Source organism: Clavelina lepadiformis, chromosome 4 (genome assembly GCF_947623445.1).
Source record: "Clavelina lepadiformis chromosome 4, kaClaLepa1.1, whole genome shotgun sequence".
In the NCBI taxonomy this organism is placed as follows: domain Eukaryota; kingdom Metazoa; phylum Chordata; class Ascidiacea; order Aplousobranchia; family Clavelinidae; genus Clavelina; species Clavelina lepadiformis.
The window spans coordinates 21,373,466-21,392,937 of NC_135243.1; the positions used below are offsets into that span (position 1 = coordinate 21,373,466).

Genomic DNA, 19,472 nt, shown 5'->3' on the forward strand with positions numbered 1-19,472 from the left:
TTAATGACGTCACAGCAAGATTGGAAACTACTCGGAAAATTACCTCATTTTGTTTTTTGGTCCAAAAAGGAAACATTCCGGTTCGTGAGAACACTTAGAAAAGGTGACGTTCGTGCAGGATTTTCAGGCTCTAGCTCGGGTTCGTCACATTCGTATTTTAAACTGCACATCGGTTCGGCAGCTTCAGCAACTTTTTGGTTTAACGTTGTCTTATTTGACGGGTAGAAAGCTGTTTTTTGTTTTGTGTTCGCCACTATAGCGTTAACGTTGTTGTGCATGATGGGTTTGATGAATGTTTTTAATGAATAGTAATGATTGAATGTCTTTCTCGTTTGTCATTCGATATGTATTTATTCGTTCACTGGATTTTAATGAATTAAAAACCGATAATAAATTAAATTGAAAAGCTAAACGTTTTTATAGTTTATGATGTGATGGCGTCAATAAATAACAGTGGTGGTTTTAGTGCCAAAATAACTCATTATCTTCAGACGTACGTGTGATTTCCATTAAAATAGGGTATAGTGAAATGTTACAAGAGTATTTATGGCAGATTATAAAATCATGTGTTTTTGCACGTATTTACTCGTTGATGGAAAAACTTCAACGCAAATAGGGAGTTCCCGGCTTCTTGGAGCAAAAATTAAAACGCATACATCGTAATCATTACGATTCGACGAATTTTACGATCTTAATTATAACCTTTTTAATTTCTTGTCGTCACAAATATTTTGCCATACTGCATGTAGTGTTACTTCACAGGACGCACAAACGGTGCCTTTTTCTGCGCAAACAAATTTTCTGCTCACCAAGATGTAGGTGACCATTTAATCAAACGATTTGTTTAGAAAAACTTTCGAAAATAGTTTAAAGAAAAAAGAAAAGGTTTTTAAAATCAACTTAACCTAGCTCATCATTTACAGCAAAGTGGTTTTATATACGCTTTCTGCAACTTTTAAGACCCGAAAGCAAAATAAAGAAAGATTCGAATCAGTAGAGAGAATTTATCCATTAAATTGAATTAAACTCTCCCAAAAAAAGTTGATCATTAAACGAACAGTTTTCAAGTCGACGATTTTGATGTAAGTTGGTGATTAGCATATTTCATGGCAAATATACAATTTTGCATATAATATTGTAAAATTGAAGTTATATAGGCTATAACCAGGTACTGGAAAGCGTTAGATTGTCTAATATGAATCTCTTTCCTAAGTATGAGTAAGCTTTTATCTTTAGATAACCTTAAATAATTAAGTAAATTAAGTTGTAGGATACTTGTTTTTGCAAAACATGGTCTGCTGGATGCTTACAGTGTTGATTCAGTTTCTGTTGTTTTCTCGCGGATCGTCAAGAAATCCTTGGAATTATTGTGATGAAGCGAGAAATATCAACGGAATTGATTTAGTTCGTATGTTCACGGTGACTTCATTTGACCATGTCAGCAGTATAGATATTTTTGTGAAAAGTGTTCCAAGTCTTGATCGAAATGTTTTTTTTGTTAATTGCACAAACCGTGGAATAACAAAGGTTCCTCAAAATTTGCCAACAAATGTGGAAGCGTTATTACTTAATGCCAATGTTATAAGACGTATTGAACGAAGTGATTTCCTTTCCTATCCAAATATAAGTGCCTTGGGGTTAGATTCAAACTGCGTTCCACGTGTTTTAGGCAAGCTTTCTCTTCCACCATGTAATGAAGACCTGTACATTGAGCCTGGTGCGTTGCAGCATCTTGTTCATTTGAAATGGTTGAGTTTTGCTGGGAACTATTTTCACGAGTTTCCACAGAAACTTCCACTTTCCATAAAAGGCTTGGATATAACTTGGAACTTGCTTGGGGATGTAACTGAACAACTACGAAAATTTTCCAATTTAACTGTTTTAATCGGTAGTATCAATTGTTTTCGTCAAGTGTCAATCAACACCTGCCCAAGAAACTTCACAATAACACAACCACTATCTTCCAGTTTGCAATACATGGATTTAAGCGACAATAACTGGACATTTATCCCAAAAAACTTACTTGGTAATCAATTAAAAGCGCTTTCTATTGCCACAAACCGCATTTCTCGCTTGAGGAGAAACGATTTTGTAAACGCGACAAATTTGGGACATTTAGATCTGTCCGGTATGCTTACCGTATCCCCGTGCTCATTTGTTGTAGAAGATGGTGTGTTTGATCCACTTAACCATCTCAAATTTCTTAATCTTTCACTAAACGGCATTTCGTTTTTACCAGATGGGATATTTAAAAATAACGAAAATCTTGACATTTTAGACCTTTCTCTCAATTGTTTGCAAAAGACAATATTTGACCCAACATACCTGGTTAGTCTCTATAAACTACGATTTATTGACTTGTCGTATAACAATTATTTTCTTCCAGAAAATAAACCAATAAAGTTACTTCGTTTAGGAGAAGCTTATTCATCTTTGTCTTCCCTCGAAGAAATAATATTTGGATCTGGATTAAAGGATTACTTGAGATTAGAGTTTTCTGTGCAGTTCCTTGAAATTGACAATCAATCATTTGCCAGTTTATCAAATTTAACTCATCTCACCACAATTGATATTTCTTACTGCAATGTACATCGCATTTCCTTCGATGCATGGTCTGGGTTGCGTCATCTTAATAACATACGAGCCTCAAACAACCATTTAACTTTTGCTGATGACACTTTAAGTGAAGAAACAGTTGCTTACTTACATGGAAATGTATTGAAAAACCATTTTTCGTATCCAGATGGTTGTCTGAAATACCCAAACGAAACCCGTTACGACATCAGCGGTTTACTTGATTATTCGTACAACAAAATCGTCTCCATATCCGAGAAAACAGAGCTTTTGTTAGCGACGACAAAAATTCTTGATTTATCATTTAACCAAATAAGAGAAATAAGATCAGATGACTTAAAGCATCTGGTGTATTTATGCAGCATCAATCTGTCTCAAAATCCCATTGTGAAAATTGATCATTCTGCTTTCAGTACTTTGTCTAATCTCCGTCAGATTATTTTTTTTGCCAGGGAAGACTTGATCGTTGCTACTTTAAATCTCAACTTTCTATGTCACTTGAATCAATCGGCACAAACACAGTTAAGTTTGAATGTTCCAGGTATGCCTACATTTCTTAGTACATTGTTCTTAAACTGGAACGTCATCAACAACCTTTGTAAAATAAACTCCTTGGTGGAGTTAAATGTTGCACAAAATGATTTTGGTGATACTGCTTACGCAAATCGAGGCTTTCTTCAATTTATGCCAAAGCTCAGAAACCTTGTTCTTAGCAACTGCCGCGTTATCTCACCTACACCAGACAATTGGTTGCAAGGTTTAGATAATCTCGAAGTTTTTGATTTGAGCCACAACAAGTTGGCGATGTTTCCATCTACTTCTTTAAGAAATACAAAAACGTTAGAGGTCTTAAATTTAAACTACAATAACATTCTTGAACTGAAAGGAAATTTGTCATTTCTTATTCATCTGGAGAATTTAACACTTGCTCATAACAAAATCGGTTTGATTGAACCAGGATTTTTTTCATATGTTAAGCTTCTGATTCTTGATCTCAGTTCAAATTTCATTTTTCGACTTGACCCAAGTATTTTTAACAAAGATATTTTGGACTCACTTGTGTATTTGGACGTAAGGTGGAACGAACTTGATTGTTCTTGTAACATATGGGATAAATTCCATCGTTGGTATATATCTGACGCAAGTGGTAAGCCAAAACTTCCTGGATTTTTTCCACAATGCACATCGGTTATTGATCAATATTATGGCGGCTGTGTGACGTGTAAATCCCCGATTAATTTGCACGACCAACCGGTGTCTCGATATGGGTTTAACACATCGTGTGATTTGCAGAGTCATCTCACATTTACAATCGTATTTACATTATTCTTTGCATTGTTTATTTTATGCGGCGCTGCTGGTTACAGCAAAGTGTTTAAGAGATTTGTATTTCGAAAAGTTCATGAATATTTCAGAGTTCAATCATTAAAACCAGGCGATATTCCAGCAAGACTTTACGAAAACAAAAACGCTTTTGTATTCTTTGACCACAACAATGATGAACTCGGTGATTGGGTTGATAACAAACTGGTACCTGGGATGATGAACGGAAATCCATCGATTGAACTTTTCTTAGCTGGTCGTGACATTGACGCTGGTGCGTCGTCTACAAACAATCTTCTCCGTCTTGTCACAAACAGCCGCAAAACAGTTGTAATCTTTTCAGGAAGATTTTGTGACACACCGATTTGCAAGTGATTATACAAATTTTTATAATACAATAGAATTGTGCAACAATTTAGTCCGCAGTTGCACATATTTATGCGTATACTTTACTATACGCACAAAGTCAAGAATTCTGAAATTTACACCGATCGTTTTCTATTGCAGGTTTTTGTTGATGGCCCTACAGGAAATCCAATACTCTGCTGGAAGGGATCAGCTGATATTAGTGGAGTGGCATGGTGCAGAAGCAGTTTGCGTACCAGAATTAATTCAAGAGACTTTCAACCGAAAATTCTGCAATTTCTTGAGATGCGATCAAACAAACGACGATGAAGTTATGTTCTTTGAAACTCTTCGAACTGCTTTTGCGAGCAGCACAAGACTGAATGATCATATTACTGAAAGCGAAATGTAGAAAGTGTGAAATGTTAAATGTTGAGTGTCAAAGTTTGTTTTGTTAAGTTTGACAAAAAAATATTCGTTTTTAAAATCATCTATAATCACAAATTGGTAAAGGATAAAATGTCCGATTAATATGGTTTTATTGAAATGTAGATAACATTTGTTATAAGGATTTTATAATCATTCATACAAAAAGACCTTTATTTGTTAACGTTCACTTTTTTGGTATTAAAGGAAACTTGTTACAATTTTTAGTGTTTTTCTAAAGAGACCATCACTTTAAGTGACTTGTAATGGGTCTCAGTTAAGTCATGAATAGTTGCTTGAGTATTTGTATAGTAGTACTACCTGATAGTATATAAATAAATGGCTTTAAAGTTTAAGAAAGACTTTTTACATTTTTGTTACATAATTTGTTGAATTAAACGCAGTCGTATGTATGCATTGATGATGTGTTTTTTAAAGCTTTGTAACGTTCGTTGCCCAGGTGATGTCATAATACGCAAACAGATCACGACAAAACGTCACGAAAACAAATCGAAATTACCAAAAAGCAGAATTGTCTTTAATTAACTAAACGTGTGTTACGAAATCATTGCCTGCTGATTTGAAAGCCATTCGTAAATATTTCGCTGAAACAGTTCTTAAATATACGAAACATGATGTAGATCAGGGGTGTGCAACCTTTTGTACAAGAGGGCCAGATCCCAACAACTGGTTGAAACCGCGGGCCACACCTTTAATTAACATACACGTAGTTAAAAGCACAAAATCAATAACAGTTTCTTTCGTTATTGGTCTTGTGACTTTATTAGGGGTTATCTCCTTGCAGAAATATAAGTTAAGACGCAGGAATTTCTAAAGAAAACTGCAATTTAAATTAAGCGTCTACATTTTCTATGAAATGCTAACTGCTCAGCAATTGACATCTTTGTGAATTGCGTTCTTGCTTTGCACAAGCTAGCCGTTAGGCCCTAATCGTCTGTGTGTGACGCAACAATACCCTATAAAGGTTAGGGTATTGTTGCGTCACAGACATTCAGCCAAGGTTTGACTCAGCACTGCAATGGGATTGGAATTGATTGCACATAGCAGACTAAACTAAATTAAAACTCGTTTCGCGGGTCGCACACCGTTCAAAATTGTCACTTCTCCGCGGGCCGCATATTTTTCCTTTGCGGGCCGCGGGTTGCACACCCCTGATGTAGATTACTTGATATCAGTCGACAGACATTACTTCCAAGAAGTTTGTGTTCGCCCTAAGTGTCATGATTGGTTTCTTGGCTTCCAAAAGTATTTAGAGTTCTTTGTTGCACTGGCGGCTGTCTGATGGGTGTTTGTTTCTTCTTTGCGTGAAGTCCCGCCACGCGAATAGCAGCACGACACTTTAAAATAGAAGGACCGATATATAGTTAAACATACATCGCTAAAGTTTTTTTCAAATCACTTCAAAACAAAACATTGGTTTGCGGTAAAGTGATATTTGATCGATCTATTAAAATATTCATTGTCGGAAAATTTTTTGCGAACTTTGCTTTAAATATATCGTCGTAATATACGGCTAAAAGCTTAATATAAAGAAATGCTGGTATTGTAGTGAGTTACAGCGGAAATGCGATTTGGTAAAATCCTTTCATGAAATTTTGGAAATTTGTGTTTCTAATTTATATTCCAAGCGAGCTACATTTATAATATGAAGAGCATCTTCACTTCAGCATGTGCTAATTGAAGTGTACTTGACAAGGTTGCGAGAATAAACGCATACGTAAATGAAGTAAAATGTTCCAAAAAATGTATAAAATTATTTTTCATACGTTTGAGATAGGCAACTTTGTGTGGTTTTGACCCCCACAATTTTTTTAGTATAACAATATTGTTATTCTGTTGATAATATTCTTTTATATTTAAGTATTCAATTTCTTTACAAAATTAATGAACCTGTTATAACTTAATAACTAATACAGTACATGAATAACGTATTTTGAAAAATAAAGAGGATAGCAGAAAACAGGTGAAAATTTGAACTCAAACAAACAATTTTTTTTGCGTTGACAACAGTAGCTTGTCATAGCGCCATCACCCCTTCCAAAAATAAATGTCAGCACCTATGGATATAAGCACGGGCGCCGAACTTGGGTGGATTTTTCCGCCCTGGATTTTTCTAACAAACAATAGCGATTTTATGTTCAAAAGGTTATACAGTCAAATCCGGTTAATTGCATTCTGGATAATCACATAATTCGTTTTATCGCATAAAGGGTGCAAGTCCCAAACCGTAGGCGTAGTCTTATCATTTGTAAAGACAATACTTCGGTTCATCGAATAACGGTTTATTGCATAATCCGCTTAATTGAATAAAAATGAAGATAATTTGTTCGATTATTAAAAAGTTTTTAAAAGATAAAATTGAAAACAAAGCGCACTGGGAGCGCACACGCAATGCGTAAGCTTTGTGACTTGTGGTGCGCTTTGTTGCGAAACAATCAAACCAACTATGCTCAATTTAAGCATTAACACGTGGCTGTCAATACGCTCACATTAAAATTCGCACTGTTTTAGTTTCATTTAAGAGTTGCGTTAAGATGATGCCGTAATATGTGAAGAAGTTTTACGAAACAAACAAGTTGAAAAAGACGACAGCAATTAAGAAAGCTCTGCTGACGCAATCGTTGTGACAACACCAAAAAATAAAGAAGTTCTGCATGTACTTCATACATTTCGCCAACAAAATTTCAAACTACAGTTTGAAGGGGCGGACATGACCACATTTGTTCGCTTAAAAACACAAATGCACGAAAGCATGTTTTCATCTTTTGCGTGCTTGAATGAATGAATGAATGATCGCTATACACAATAAACGTTAGTGTTTTGCGTGTTGACGTCTTTACACGTGACCAGCGTCGCACGTCAAGTAAGAAAATAAGTGGAATTTGCACTTTCGCATAAACGCATAATTCGTTTAATCGCATAAAAAGGCTTGGCAAATTGACTATGCAATTAACCGGATTCGACTGATATGCTTTTGTTGGAAGTGTTTTCCCTACTCTGGTGTTACGTCTGTACAGACAAACATAATTACCAAAAATAACCTTGGGACGACGCATGCGAAGAGTTTAAAGAGAATAGGGAGAGCAAAACTAGAAGAGGTGCAGAAAATCACGGACGATAAATACAATTGAGCTATAAGTGTTAGGTTAGCATTACCAACAAGTCTAGAATTTTTATAAAAAGCAAAAACTTGTAGCATGGCTGTTGTCGCAAATAACGTTGATTAGAAGTATATTTTATCTTATTTTGTGTTTTTACAACAATCCTTGACACGGGGAATTCCCAAACATATGAACCCATTAACTTTTCCGCCCTACATTTTGTAAACTTCGGCGCCTATGGATATAAGACATATATATATATAATTCCCATGCACATAAAAAGTTATTATTTTATGTAGTTTTTGATACGTCTTAGATTTCAAGTTTGAATAAAAAAGGTGACTAAAGCTGTTCTATTCAATAAGTGTTCTATGCAATAACAGTGTATTAATGTGGCCCCAACCAGCAACATTTCATTTAGTCATTCAAAGGTTTTTCTTTTCCAAAACCCTAAAATCTACCAATGATGAATATCCATAATACGCTAATATTTTCTCCAAAAAAAAATAACAAGCAAACACATAATAACCATCAACCAAAGTATATAAATGCGAATTTATCAATTAATTTAACTGTCACATGATGTAAACACATCCAAAAATTAAGCAATATTATACAATGCAATACTGTACCTAAACACTTTATGATGGAAGATGCCGAGTTGTATTTAACGAAACCATATCTTGTACAAAAAGATGCTGACATAATGAGAGATACAGGGATCAAACTCACAGCATTATATCATTCAAACAAACTGTTATAAACTAGTACGCAAATAAACAAAGTTACATAAATTAGTTGTCAAAGCATTGCTAGACTATACTTGACTCTGTACTGTTCTAAATTCGTGCAACACAATTCAAAAATAATAAAAAAGAAAAATTAAAAAAATATGTGACAATCAGAACTTGCGCAAAAAGATAGCAGAGCAAACGGGGCTCGAGCGATGAAGAATCATTGCTGAGTTTAAGTTATGGAATGTCAAAGTAATTAATTGTATCACAGCATTACAAATTAAATACTGCTTTCATAAATTGATCAGAAGATTTTCAATGGTATATGTAAAATTGCAGCCACAAATTTGCTTCCTACCTACCAAGTAAATTGTTAGTTTTAAATGTGGCCTTATACCACTTTAAGTGTGCCGTGTGTTCAGTGCTTTCTATTTAACTATACCATAGTTTCTATGTAACTATAATATATCATAAATGGTCAGTATCATTGTTGCGCTGTAGCTGATCTGGGTTCATTTCTTACATTACCAGCTGGAACAGCTATTAATTAAAACTCCTCCACTACCTTGTGTCGAGTTTAAAAAGTCTGCATTAACGTTGAGCAAGAGGCAACGCGATTGTAGGGCGAGTTGTAGTTTCCCTATCACAGTCTAAGTGCAGTAAAATTAGCCCAGCATCATGGGTAGAACTCTTGGGGAAGGGTTACAGAGGAGACATCTCTCCCTTGTTGGAAGGATGTATTGTAATTTTCCATCCAAATATTTGTCACATTGGACGTCACGTTGGAAGTGGAAACAAAAAGAAAATTGCGATTTATGTCATTAGAGGAAAAGGTCTGAATGTGTTACCTTTTAAGTCAGCAAATTGTATTTGCTAGACTAAAGCCAGTATCTCATGGTAAACTTCTCCGTGTTGGCTCACATTGGTCCAACCAAATAAACATACAGTCAAAAATATTTGAGGGGCAAAACGTGTAATGGGCAAATGTGATTAAATTTTCACTTATGGACCTCAATGGGCCATATCAATCGCAACTGCTTTAACATACAGTACATATAGGCTACTTCATGGAGTGAAATTTTATGTATAGGTTAGCCGTTCAATTTGAAATAATAGAGAGACTTAACAATTTACATACAATTTACATACAAATGTTCGTTTGAACAGAAACGGATAAAAAAACGCCGTTGGTTGTTTCTTCATTTAAGTGAAGAAAGCGGACAGAGAAGTCGTATCAGTTTACATGGGAGTATCGCATAATGATCAACAGCGTCCCTTGCGTTGCTTTATCCAATCCGTATCACGGTTGTACTAATAATTAAATCACTCACAATCCTTTGACGTCAATTATTACCCTTTTCATTCGCGTTCTGTGTTAGTAGTTGGGTTGCCGTCTCGAGTTACCCACGTCGCATTTTTATTCTCTGAAATGCGATACGCCTGTTTGTATGGCTGGGTTTATGTTTCACACGACCAGACAAGCGATGCAAAACTTTACTATCGGTTACTGTAGTAAGTTTTCGTTACTCTCGCATTAATTGTATTGAAACGTTTTCGTTCTCACAGTGTATTACCCTATATGGCGGAACACTTTCGTCGTTTCAAAAAAAATTTTGAAAAGTTGCGGTCGCCATTTACTTTTTCTCTTTTTTCTAATGTATATGAACGTGCTGGCCTTGATCATATGCTTTATACTGTTTGAGTAATTTTTGTTGATGTTGAGAGCAGAAATTTGTTGCCACGGTCTCCTTATTACAAGTTTGCGCATTTCGTCTTAACGTGGTTATCAAGTGGAAGTACATATAAGTTTGTTATAGAATTGGTTGATGAGTATTTCTTTTTTATACATTGTTTGACTTTTTGGTTGTATTAGGTCTGTGTCCTGTTATCTGAACCCTGATAACTCTAGGCCCATTAGTTCTTACGCCATTTTGTTAAAATTAAGAGTTAAGAAAAAAAGTAGTTAAGATTAAATGCAAGAGGTAGATTGGTTTAATGTTGACGTTATTACAAGTTAAGTCGTTATAGACAAGTTTGATGTAAGTCTTAGACGTAATAAGTAATTTTAATTAAAATGTATTCAAATAAAATGATATATTTTAAAACATAGGATTAAGTGTGACAATTTTGTGTAAACAAGCAAAGATATTTTAGCAGTTTTCTTGTGGTAAAAGCTAGAAGTTAAAAGTGTTTTTACTAGTCAGCAAACTGTATAGTAACCAGGGGTGTGTTTTCAAAGTGTATAAATTATTTGTAAAAAACTAGATTCCGCGTACGATGTTTTTCATTTCATGCACGTAGATTACATACAAATTGAACAAACTCTAAATTTTTGAATGTACTGTATATAGTTGCTAGTCTAAATATTTCAATTGAGAATGAAAAGATCGTATTTTAGCTTAGAGCTTGGTTATGTTTTCAAAGTATATTCTCAATTCTCAATTTATATTTAAAGCTTGACAAAAAAAAATTTTTGTTCCGTTATTTTGCGAATGTTATAAGTTTCAAAGTGAAATACCGTTAAGAGTAACCAATGTGTTGAGACCAGTTTCGGACGGATTGTAGAGGGACGATAGATCATACGTTTGTTGCCATGACACAACACAATGGTTCTATTTGCGAAAGCTATGGCGAAACTGCAAACGTCATGTGAAATATTGTTAACAAAAAAACCGAAACTTTCCTTAAAATAAGTTACACAGCAACAGTCTTAGGTTATTTCAGATCACCAATCATTCGTTAAATCTCCGTTGGAGACACGATTGTTCTCACATCATCCGTTGAATCTCCCTCGTACAAAGGTTTCGGTAGAAATGAAACTGGCCGCGAAGGGGGTTTCCTACGTGTACGGTTGAACAAATGCTCAACTTTATATAAAATCTGCTTTTAAATGACACATTTTAAAGATTCTATAGAATATTGTATTTGCGCAGCACACACATTATAGTGTGTATTGTATCAGTGTTTGTTACTTGAATTTGACATGTTCTGTCGTTATAATATGACTGGCTAGAAACCGAAATCACCAAAACCTGGAAAAGATAGAGCTCATTTTAAAAATCGTAACTTACCTAACAAGCCTCAAAAATATATTAGGATTTTAGTTCTAAATTCGAATTCCATTTTTCTGATTGATAAAATTAATACAATATTGTAGTCTTGCGGAAAGGTAATTCCCGCCTTTTGCAATGAAGCGTAAATTGGTCCGTTTGGTTACGCCACATCTCCTTCACAATAGAGTAGGAAATTTTCAAAGCTCAGATAACTTCACAGTTTTTAGCTGTTTTCAAAAATAAAAGCTTCATTCCGAATTTTATAAATCGTTGATCTTTGGCCCAAACAAAGAAGAAATCTTTTGAATGCAAAGAAATCTTTTTAAGACAACGTTAAAATTTGTACTGCCTTCTCTAAAAGCAGGCGGAGATTAATATATGACATCGGACCTATCACAAATAACTTATTAGGCCCTTTGTTTTCGTAAAAGCTTATGCTTAAAGACTTGCAAGAAAGCAACATAATCGTTGTTCAACCTGAGAACGAAAAAATTACGACAGTAATTTTTCGTTGAATGTTTTAACATTATTAAAAGTTTAGAAACGAAAACTTGAGCTACTTTAAATAACAACATAGACATCTTGTTCCAGGGACTGTTTTGTGAAGACGTGATTGATTGCTTACAGAACTTTCATATTTCTTATATTTCGACATTAAAATTACATGGTTTGCTCGGTTATTTAGATTTACTTTGAGCTAAACAATGGTGAAAAAAAACCTTAAATTGTTCCTGGTAATTTCACTGAGCTTTAACGTCACATTATTGTATAGCGTTGTGAAGTTCCCGAACGGTTTGCAAGAGAGGTATGTTGTGTTAATCTACATACAACATCGATTTTTATTATGTTTTCTTAACATGTATATTTTCATACAGACCACAATCAAGTTGGTCTCGTACCTTTCAAATTCCTGAACCTCGAAATTGCAACGATCATCAAGCTTCTTTGTCAGTGGGAATTAACAAAACTTCAACTAAAAGTAATCTACGTAATTTGATACTCAACCAAAACGTACCTAAATCGTGTTGTTAAACAATGCTGGTGTTATTTCAAAAGCAAATATTTTTATATACGTTGTGGGGCGGCCAGAAATGATTTATTTTTTCAGACCAATTTACGCTTGTCGATGCAAGAAGTTTGATTAAAAGAGCTTACTTGGAAGCAATCGAAGTGAATGAGTTTGTGAGAAAATATTTTCGTAAAGATATGGATTTGACAAAAAAGGCTGCCCTCGAAGAAGATTATTTAACAAACTACCTTCCATTTAAGTAATGTCCTTGTCCTTGTTATTGTCCTTAATCATGTTCTTAAAATATACCATTAAAATTTAGCTGTCAATTTGTTGTATATAGCGACCTCACACGAAAAATGAAATTTCTTGTTGATGTCATCCATAATGAATCTCAGAAGGATTTGTCGGACCTTGTAAATGAAGTTCAAAAAAGAATTCACAAGTTACAGGTACTGTTTAATGTTATATTTCACAGACCATATCTCAAGTCATGTTAAAACCCCGGGGTCTTTCGTTTTCATAGAATCCAAGCGATTGCAAAACGGCAAAAAAGCTGGTTTGCAAGTTCCCTTATTATGGATTTGGAAGTCAGCATCATCACATAGGCAATTGTCTATTAGCTGCGTTAGGTACAAATCGTGTAATGTTGGTGGATTATTCCAGTGTGCGCTATCCTGGAATCCAGAAAGTTTTCCTTCCATTGAGTGACACATGTTCGATGGAAGATTTGCCAAAGCAGGTTGATGAATGGAAAGGAGGTAAGAAGCTTAGATAAGCATTTATTTATTCGTATACTTTGCATGTAGGTAAAGATATAAGTCACAATACCTTTAACTGTTTAAACATTTACATTTATACAAAAACAAACATATTGAAACATGAAAAATTTGGTGTATTAATCAATAAAATTATGTTAACTTTACAGGTTTTTCTTGTTTGCTGCTGTTTTATTCGAAAATGTTTTGTTGTCAACAAGTTACTAAAGGACAAACTTGATATAATTTTATAACATTTGTGCTGTAAATATCTTTTGAAATTTAGAATTACAGGAGAATTTTGAACACATTCAAGTTGTTAAATTAGACCTTACGCATGAAGGGAGTGCCAACACTCGTTTTAAGGGGTTAACAATTCCCAAATTTCTGGAAGGTAAATCATGTTACACTATAAAATCTTTAAAAAAAGTATGTCACTGACGTCACAAAGATGTGTCGGTTCTTGTATAAAATTGAACAACGAAAGCATGAACTTGTTTCGTTTTAAGTTTGATTTGTGTTTTTGTTTGTACTTTTAATAGAAAAAGTTGAGTTTCTTCACGACGATCCAAATATGTGGTGGATTGGGCAAATAATGGGATACCTGCTTAGGCCCAGGCCGTGGATTTCTTTCAGAGTGCAACTTATCAAAAGAAAACTAAATCTTAACCATCCATACGTGAGGTATCAAGAAGAAGCATCCGAACCACAAAACCAGATCAAGCTGACTTTTATACGATAAAACTGAGTTTTATCAAATGTAACAATCTTAGGGAAGAATATTTATAAGTTACATGTATACAAAGCTTTAGTTATTTCATTGCAGCATTCACGTTCGAAGAACAGACAAACTTAAAAATGACGCAAGAAAATTCGAAATTGAAGAATATATGGTGAGTTTTAATTATCATTTTTCTCCTTTTGTATATTTGTTAACAAAAGTCGTCTTTTCGTAATAAATAAGTTTTGTCTTTATATGTTTAGACACTGTATTTGCAGGATCCTGTTGTTGCCTGGTACGATAGCCAAGTAGGAAACGCATGCAACTATACGAGACGAGTTTATGTTGCGAGCGACGATCTAGCGAGTGTAATACCGGACGCCCGTAATAAGTAAATATATGTCTACTGTGTGTACAGCACATAGCAATCACAACAAATATAGTATATTCTATCCAGGCAAGTTATCAACATTTTACTGAAAACTTCCGTTTGGTAACAGGTATCCTAACTACGACTTTGTGTATAATGCTGTCGACGATAAAAAGTTATTGAAAGATATGAAACAAACTGTTGAAAGCCGACAGACAGAAGATGAACTTTTTGCGTTGGCCTGTGATTTAATGATTTTATCACAAAGCGACTATTTCGTCGGGACATACAGTTCTAACGTAAGTGTTTCGTATTTCATATTTGATATGTAACCGTATAAACTCTATTTAGTTTATAATTCCACACGCGGGTATGAATTTATGAGACTCTCTGCTGTTTGCATCATTTGCTTCAAGATCTTTTATTCAATTTATTTTTTTCTCGAACAGATCGGACGTCTTGTTACGCAGCTCATGCATTCTTCGAGCGACGCCACTTTTAGATCACGCTCGATCGATCATCGAATGCATTATCATCGGGGACTTCCCTTAACTTATCGAGCGGTTGAAGATTTTTCTGGTGGAAAAGGAGAACTTTCTTTCTCCGCTGGAGAGACGATTGTTCTCAGATCATTCGTTGAATTTCCCTCGTACAAAGGCTTCGGTAGAAATGAAGCTGGCCACGAGGGCACCTTTCCCATGTATAAGGTTGAACAAACGCTCACCTTGGTACAATATCTTGCTTTAAATGACACGTTTTAAAGAGTCTGTTGAAGCTTCTATTTGCGCAGCAAACAAATCGTAGTTGGTATTGTATCAGTGTTTCTTACTTATAAAAGATACATTCTGTCAATATCTTTCTATGCATGAGCTTTACCGTTATTTAGGCATTTTCCTAATGCCAAAGCATGATTTTTTTTGTTCAGTAGCATTATCAAGAATTACATTTAATGAATGTTTTTTTAGTAATTAATTTTTCAAAAGTTAACTAATAGCATTGTGTATCATAACCGCAATAAACAAACTTAAACAGTTGACCTGATGGAGAAGAATGAATTGCATTTTTGAAATCAGCGACCAAAATGTAGCTTAGAACAGCCTTAATACCCTGGCAACCAAAATTTGTGTAGGCCAGTGCAATTGGTGCCACCGAGTGCTCTAAAATGAATTTACGTGGTGAATTTCTTTCGTTTCACTTTTCATAATAAACTTACTCAAGGTAATATTAATACTTAAACGACGCAATTTAACTCGGAAAAGTAAATATTTCATAATCGTAAAGTTGTACTTAAACCAATGTACATATTTATAACCTCATTGCAACAGGTGTTAGCTGACAGCTGGAAAAGGACAACAATACGTTTTTGGTGGCAAATCTTATACCCGCTATAGCTACTTCGTAAAATCCTGTGTCAACAGAAGTTCACTCGTCTCCTTTTTCTCACCAAAGGAATAAATATTCGAAGCGTAACCCAAAGCAAACTAATTGAGCTTTTTTTGATGAATAACTTACCGTTTCCGTTTCCGTTTTTGTTCAGTTTTTCTGGTTTTAATTACATCTAGTTTTTTCGCAGTAAATTTAATGAAAGAAGATTGTTGGTGAATTACAATTGCCGACAAGGCTACATCAGTAAAATTTTCACCTTATTCATCTTGCGTTTAATTCCTGTCATTTGAATCTTTGGATCTTCTTTAATCGTTAAATTACAGTAGCTCCTAATTACATTTTAAACCAGCCATGGATATTTTTGTGATTAAGCAGAAACATCGTGACAATGAAAAAATTTAAGTTTTTAGTATTTAAAAATCCGATACTTCTATCGCATGTGGAATATGCGATACTTCTTTGGCAAAATAATATTTCGCATCGTTGTTTATTTGTTTTTCGTGTGTTTCCCACGCTTTTACTTTTTTTAGTTATCAGTTATCACCCTGATTTCTTTTGTCCACTGTCTTATTTGATTTTGTTCTTTTTGGCGCCTCAGTGTTTCGCTGTGGTCGAACGTGTAATTAACTAATTATATAGCGTGTCCTTTTTCGTTTGGTGTCCCGCATTTGCTTCAGGCGTGAATAGTTGCTTTTCTGAGAAAACGTGGCCTTTGGAGGCAGTTTACGTTCGAGTCTTTAAATCGAGGACCTGTCCTTTTCGTTGGTCTCTTGGATCTGCTGTTGCTGTTTGCACTATATTTTATCAACTTATTTTGAATAACTGTTCGTAACTTTAAGCCCCAAACGAGGATGAGATTTTAATCTCTGATGAAAACACAATCAAGCTTCATTGCACAACGTTCGTTGGTTTTGAGTGGGCCGTTAAAGCAGTAGAAAACGCACCTGGCAGAAGAAAATCTGTAACACTCTCAAATAGATTTCCATCCTTAAATGATTTATGCATTATTTGCCCGTCGGATTGTCTAAAGTCATTTGCTTAAATTGGAAGAAGCGTCCTGTACAGCGACCATCCTTGCTCAGTAATGCAGCCAGCCACAACAGGAAAATAACGTAACTATAGAGGAAGTCTGGACGAAACGTAACAGGGGGTAACTTGTATCTTTCGCTGTAGTTTTTTTTAAGACGTTTGTTTAACAAAGAGTTCCGCCGTCCAATGGTACGGTAGTATTCATATTTTGTAACGTGGTTAGTTTTAAAATGCTTAATGTGTGTAATACAACATTAAAATTTAATATTTTCAGGTTTTTGAAACGGAGTAGATTTTCGAATAATACTCACATTGTCGTATAGATGTTAACAATTCCGAGTGAAAGGATGTCATTTGAAAGTATAGGATCATGGATGAAACGTGCTTGCTATGGCAATGACGAATGTGCGTGATTAATTGATTACTGATGTAACCAGTGTAACCACTAACCAGTGAAATTATTAACCAGTTTGGTATCAGTGAGCTTTTGGCTAATTGTTAAAGTTGCTTGTTTTACAACCCAATAAAAAATTGAACAAACGAAATTTGAACTGAACGCAACTAGTCATTTAATAACTAGGCTGATAAATAGAGCAAGGAAATATTTCATTTTTCACACATCATAATTGCAACCTAAATCCTAATTAGACCATGTGTGGCCTGCACAGAGTCACAGTGAAGCGTTGCTTACAGTTGCACTGTTTGTTGCAGAAACTTGAAATTTGGTAATTTTTCCTAAAAAATGTTCAGTTATCTATCCATGTTTGTTTTATAAAGTTTGATTTGTTCAATTTTTAAAATATTGTCATCTTTTCATAGTTTTGTTTTGTCTCTGTATGGAAGCGAATCATTCTCGTTTACTCATTCATGCTAACTCGACAACTGTTCCCTTGTATTCTCTTCTCGTGGTCAAGTGGTTTTCCGCAAAGCGGAAAAAAAAACTTTTAGAAATGTATCACTTGTAGAAATACTTAATTTACACTAAATGCATTTCTTTAGTTTTGCAATTATGATGTATACAGGAAGTTAGATGTGTTTGCTAGTAAACTGTAAAAATCCGACCTGTTTACGACGTATAAGGTACCTGTATCGAATAAGGCCCGGTCCCTAATAAGGCCCATTGCTCATATTTCGCAAACCCGTGCAAATAAATGAAAGATTTTGTCCCTATATAAAAACTAATATAAATTCATGATGGTTTACCAGATTTCATCCTTGTCACGTGATCAACCGATTCGCTAGAGCACAACAAAAATTTGATACTTGCAGTTAAGGTGGTTTTGTTAATTTAGAAAAAAAGTAAGTGAGAATTTGGCCGGTTAAATGAACTGTTGTCAGCCGGCTGAAGTTTTCATGTAACAACCAACTTAGTATTGAAAAGGATAATGCAATTTTTTTTGCTAAAATTTTTCTGATGATAAAAATGTGACATTTTTTTCGTGGATGCCACATGCGCCTAATAAGGCCCATACAAGATGCTTGGCTAATTGATGTCCAGACTTTAAGAGTGGTTCCAGTCATCAGTTGGCAAATTGTTGCAGTTACTTTGATGCGCCTAGTGAAATCTTTTTAAATGTTTGTACAACTTAAAATGTGAAATTTCTAATAATGTTATATGTTGTCTATTACTATGTTTTGAATCAAAATACTCACAAAATTGGTGGGCCTTATTAGGAGCCTATGCTCCTAATAAGGCCCATTTTTTGGAATTTTTAATTTCTTTATAAAAATTTTTTTGGGGGTTGTCAGGTATTGTGGTTTTAATATGTTGTAGTCATATACCCTCACTAATAGAATACCATTTTTCAGTTTATTCTCATTTATGGTTCTTGAGTTATTTTCAAAAAAGTGTTAGGTGGGCCTTATTCGGTACAGGTACCTTATAGTCATCGAATAATTAACGATTGAAAATTTGTGTTTAGTGTCGGTCACACATAGTTAAAATAGTAATGTCGCGCCAATAAACTTACTACTGTACACTTGGTACATGAATTGCATTTTTTCGAATACTAGTTTGAATGTTGAGAGAATTTAAATTTTATGAAATTGGTTGGACCGCCAAAAAATGTCAAATGTTTAGGTTAATTATTCACAAATAAAAAACCACTGATCTAGACCTAAACAATTTATCCGTGCTACTGCATGTTCAGAAATGAAATTCAGTCCGCATATTACTTCTTTATTTATAAATCATTAGTCACCACAATAGCCACAAACTATGTTTCTTTTACCGTAGACAGATGAACTCGACATTGAATCTATACAGCGTTGACATGGTGTTCTATCAAGTCGGTTTTGCCTAAATCGAATTGACTGGTCGAAAAACACTTCCAATACTTCGATAATAAATTCAGTACTTCGCGACGTTCACTCCCAGACAGCTTTGCCCCCAAAGCTACGCCTTCTTCCATTGCTTGTGTAACGATTATTTCCTCGTTTGTATAGCCAGGCTTAGTTTCACATTCACGGTGAACCGCGACACCTTTAACTGCACGTAACTGTGAGTAACCTTCCACTGCGAGACTGTGTAGCGTTATCACGCTAATGAAACAAACCGATGATCTGCGACAAGCCGCATTTTATTGGTCTTGGCCAGACGCCGACTCAAGCCTTCTTTTCTAA

At 34.8% G+C, this 19,472-nt stretch overlaps 2 protein-coding genes across 4 annotated transcripts; both read left to right on the top strand.

Moving 5' to 3' along the window:
- The first annotated feature begins 473 nt into the window (after positions 1-473).
- LOC143453037 (toll-like receptor 7) lies at positions 474-4,654 on the top strand. Its single transcript, XM_076954189.1, has 2 exons — positions 474-4,268; positions 4,405-4,654. The coding sequence occupies exons 1-2, from the start codon at positions 1,291-1,293 to the stop codon at positions 4,652-4,654; spliced, it is 3,228 nt and encodes a 1,075-aa protein (XP_076810304.1). The 5' UTR covers positions 474-1,290.
- A 5,524-nt stretch (positions 4,655-10,178) lies between these two features.
- On the top strand, positions 10,179-15,471 carry LOC143453235 (alpha-(1,6)-fucosyltransferase-like). Of its 3 annotated transcripts, none has more exons than XM_076954426.1 (11): positions 10,179-12,382; positions 12,453-12,556; positions 12,686-12,845; positions 12,909-13,038; positions 13,113-13,347; positions 13,631-13,738; positions 13,887-14,028; positions 14,171-14,237; positions 14,329-14,456; positions 14,566-14,734; positions 14,885-15,471. In XM_076954426.1, the coding sequence occupies exons 1-11, from the start codon at positions 12,282-12,284 to the stop codon at positions 15,194-15,196; spliced, it is 1,656 nt and encodes a 551-aa protein (XP_076810541.1). In that variant the 5' UTR covers positions 10,179-12,281; the 3' UTR covers positions 15,197-15,471. The 3 variants fall into 3 exon arrangements, with proteins under 3 accessions (XP_076810541.1, XP_076810542.1, XP_076810544.1); XM_076954427.1 differs by having other exon boundaries at positions 10,192-12,382; positions 14,344-14,456; XM_076954429.1 differs by having other exon boundaries at positions 10,194-12,382; positions 12,930-13,038.
- Positions 15,472-19,472: the final 4,001 nt, after the last annotated feature.

Bases quoted from the DNA above. Each gene is read 5' to 3' on its own strand.
- LOC143453037 (XM_076954189.1), top strand. From the start codon at position 1,291: ATGGTCTGCTGGATGCTTACAGTGTTGATTCAGTTTCTGTTGTTTTCT. The intron at 4,269-4,404 runs GTGATTATACAA...TTTCTATTGCAG, and splicing joins TGTGACACACCGATTTGCAA to GTTTTTGTTGATGGCCCTAC.
- LOC143453235 (XM_076954426.1), top strand. From the start codon at position 12,282: ATGGTGAAAAAAAACCTTAAATTGTTCCTGGTAATTTCACTGAGCTTT. The intron at 12,846-12,908 runs GTAATGTCCTTG...ATTAAAATTTAG, and splicing joins ACAAACTACCTTCCATTTAA to CTGTCAATTTGTTGTATATA. The intron at 13,348-13,630 runs GTAAGAAGCTTA...TTTGAAATTTAG, and splicing joins GGTTGATGAATGGAAAGGAG to AATTACAGGAGAATTTTGAA.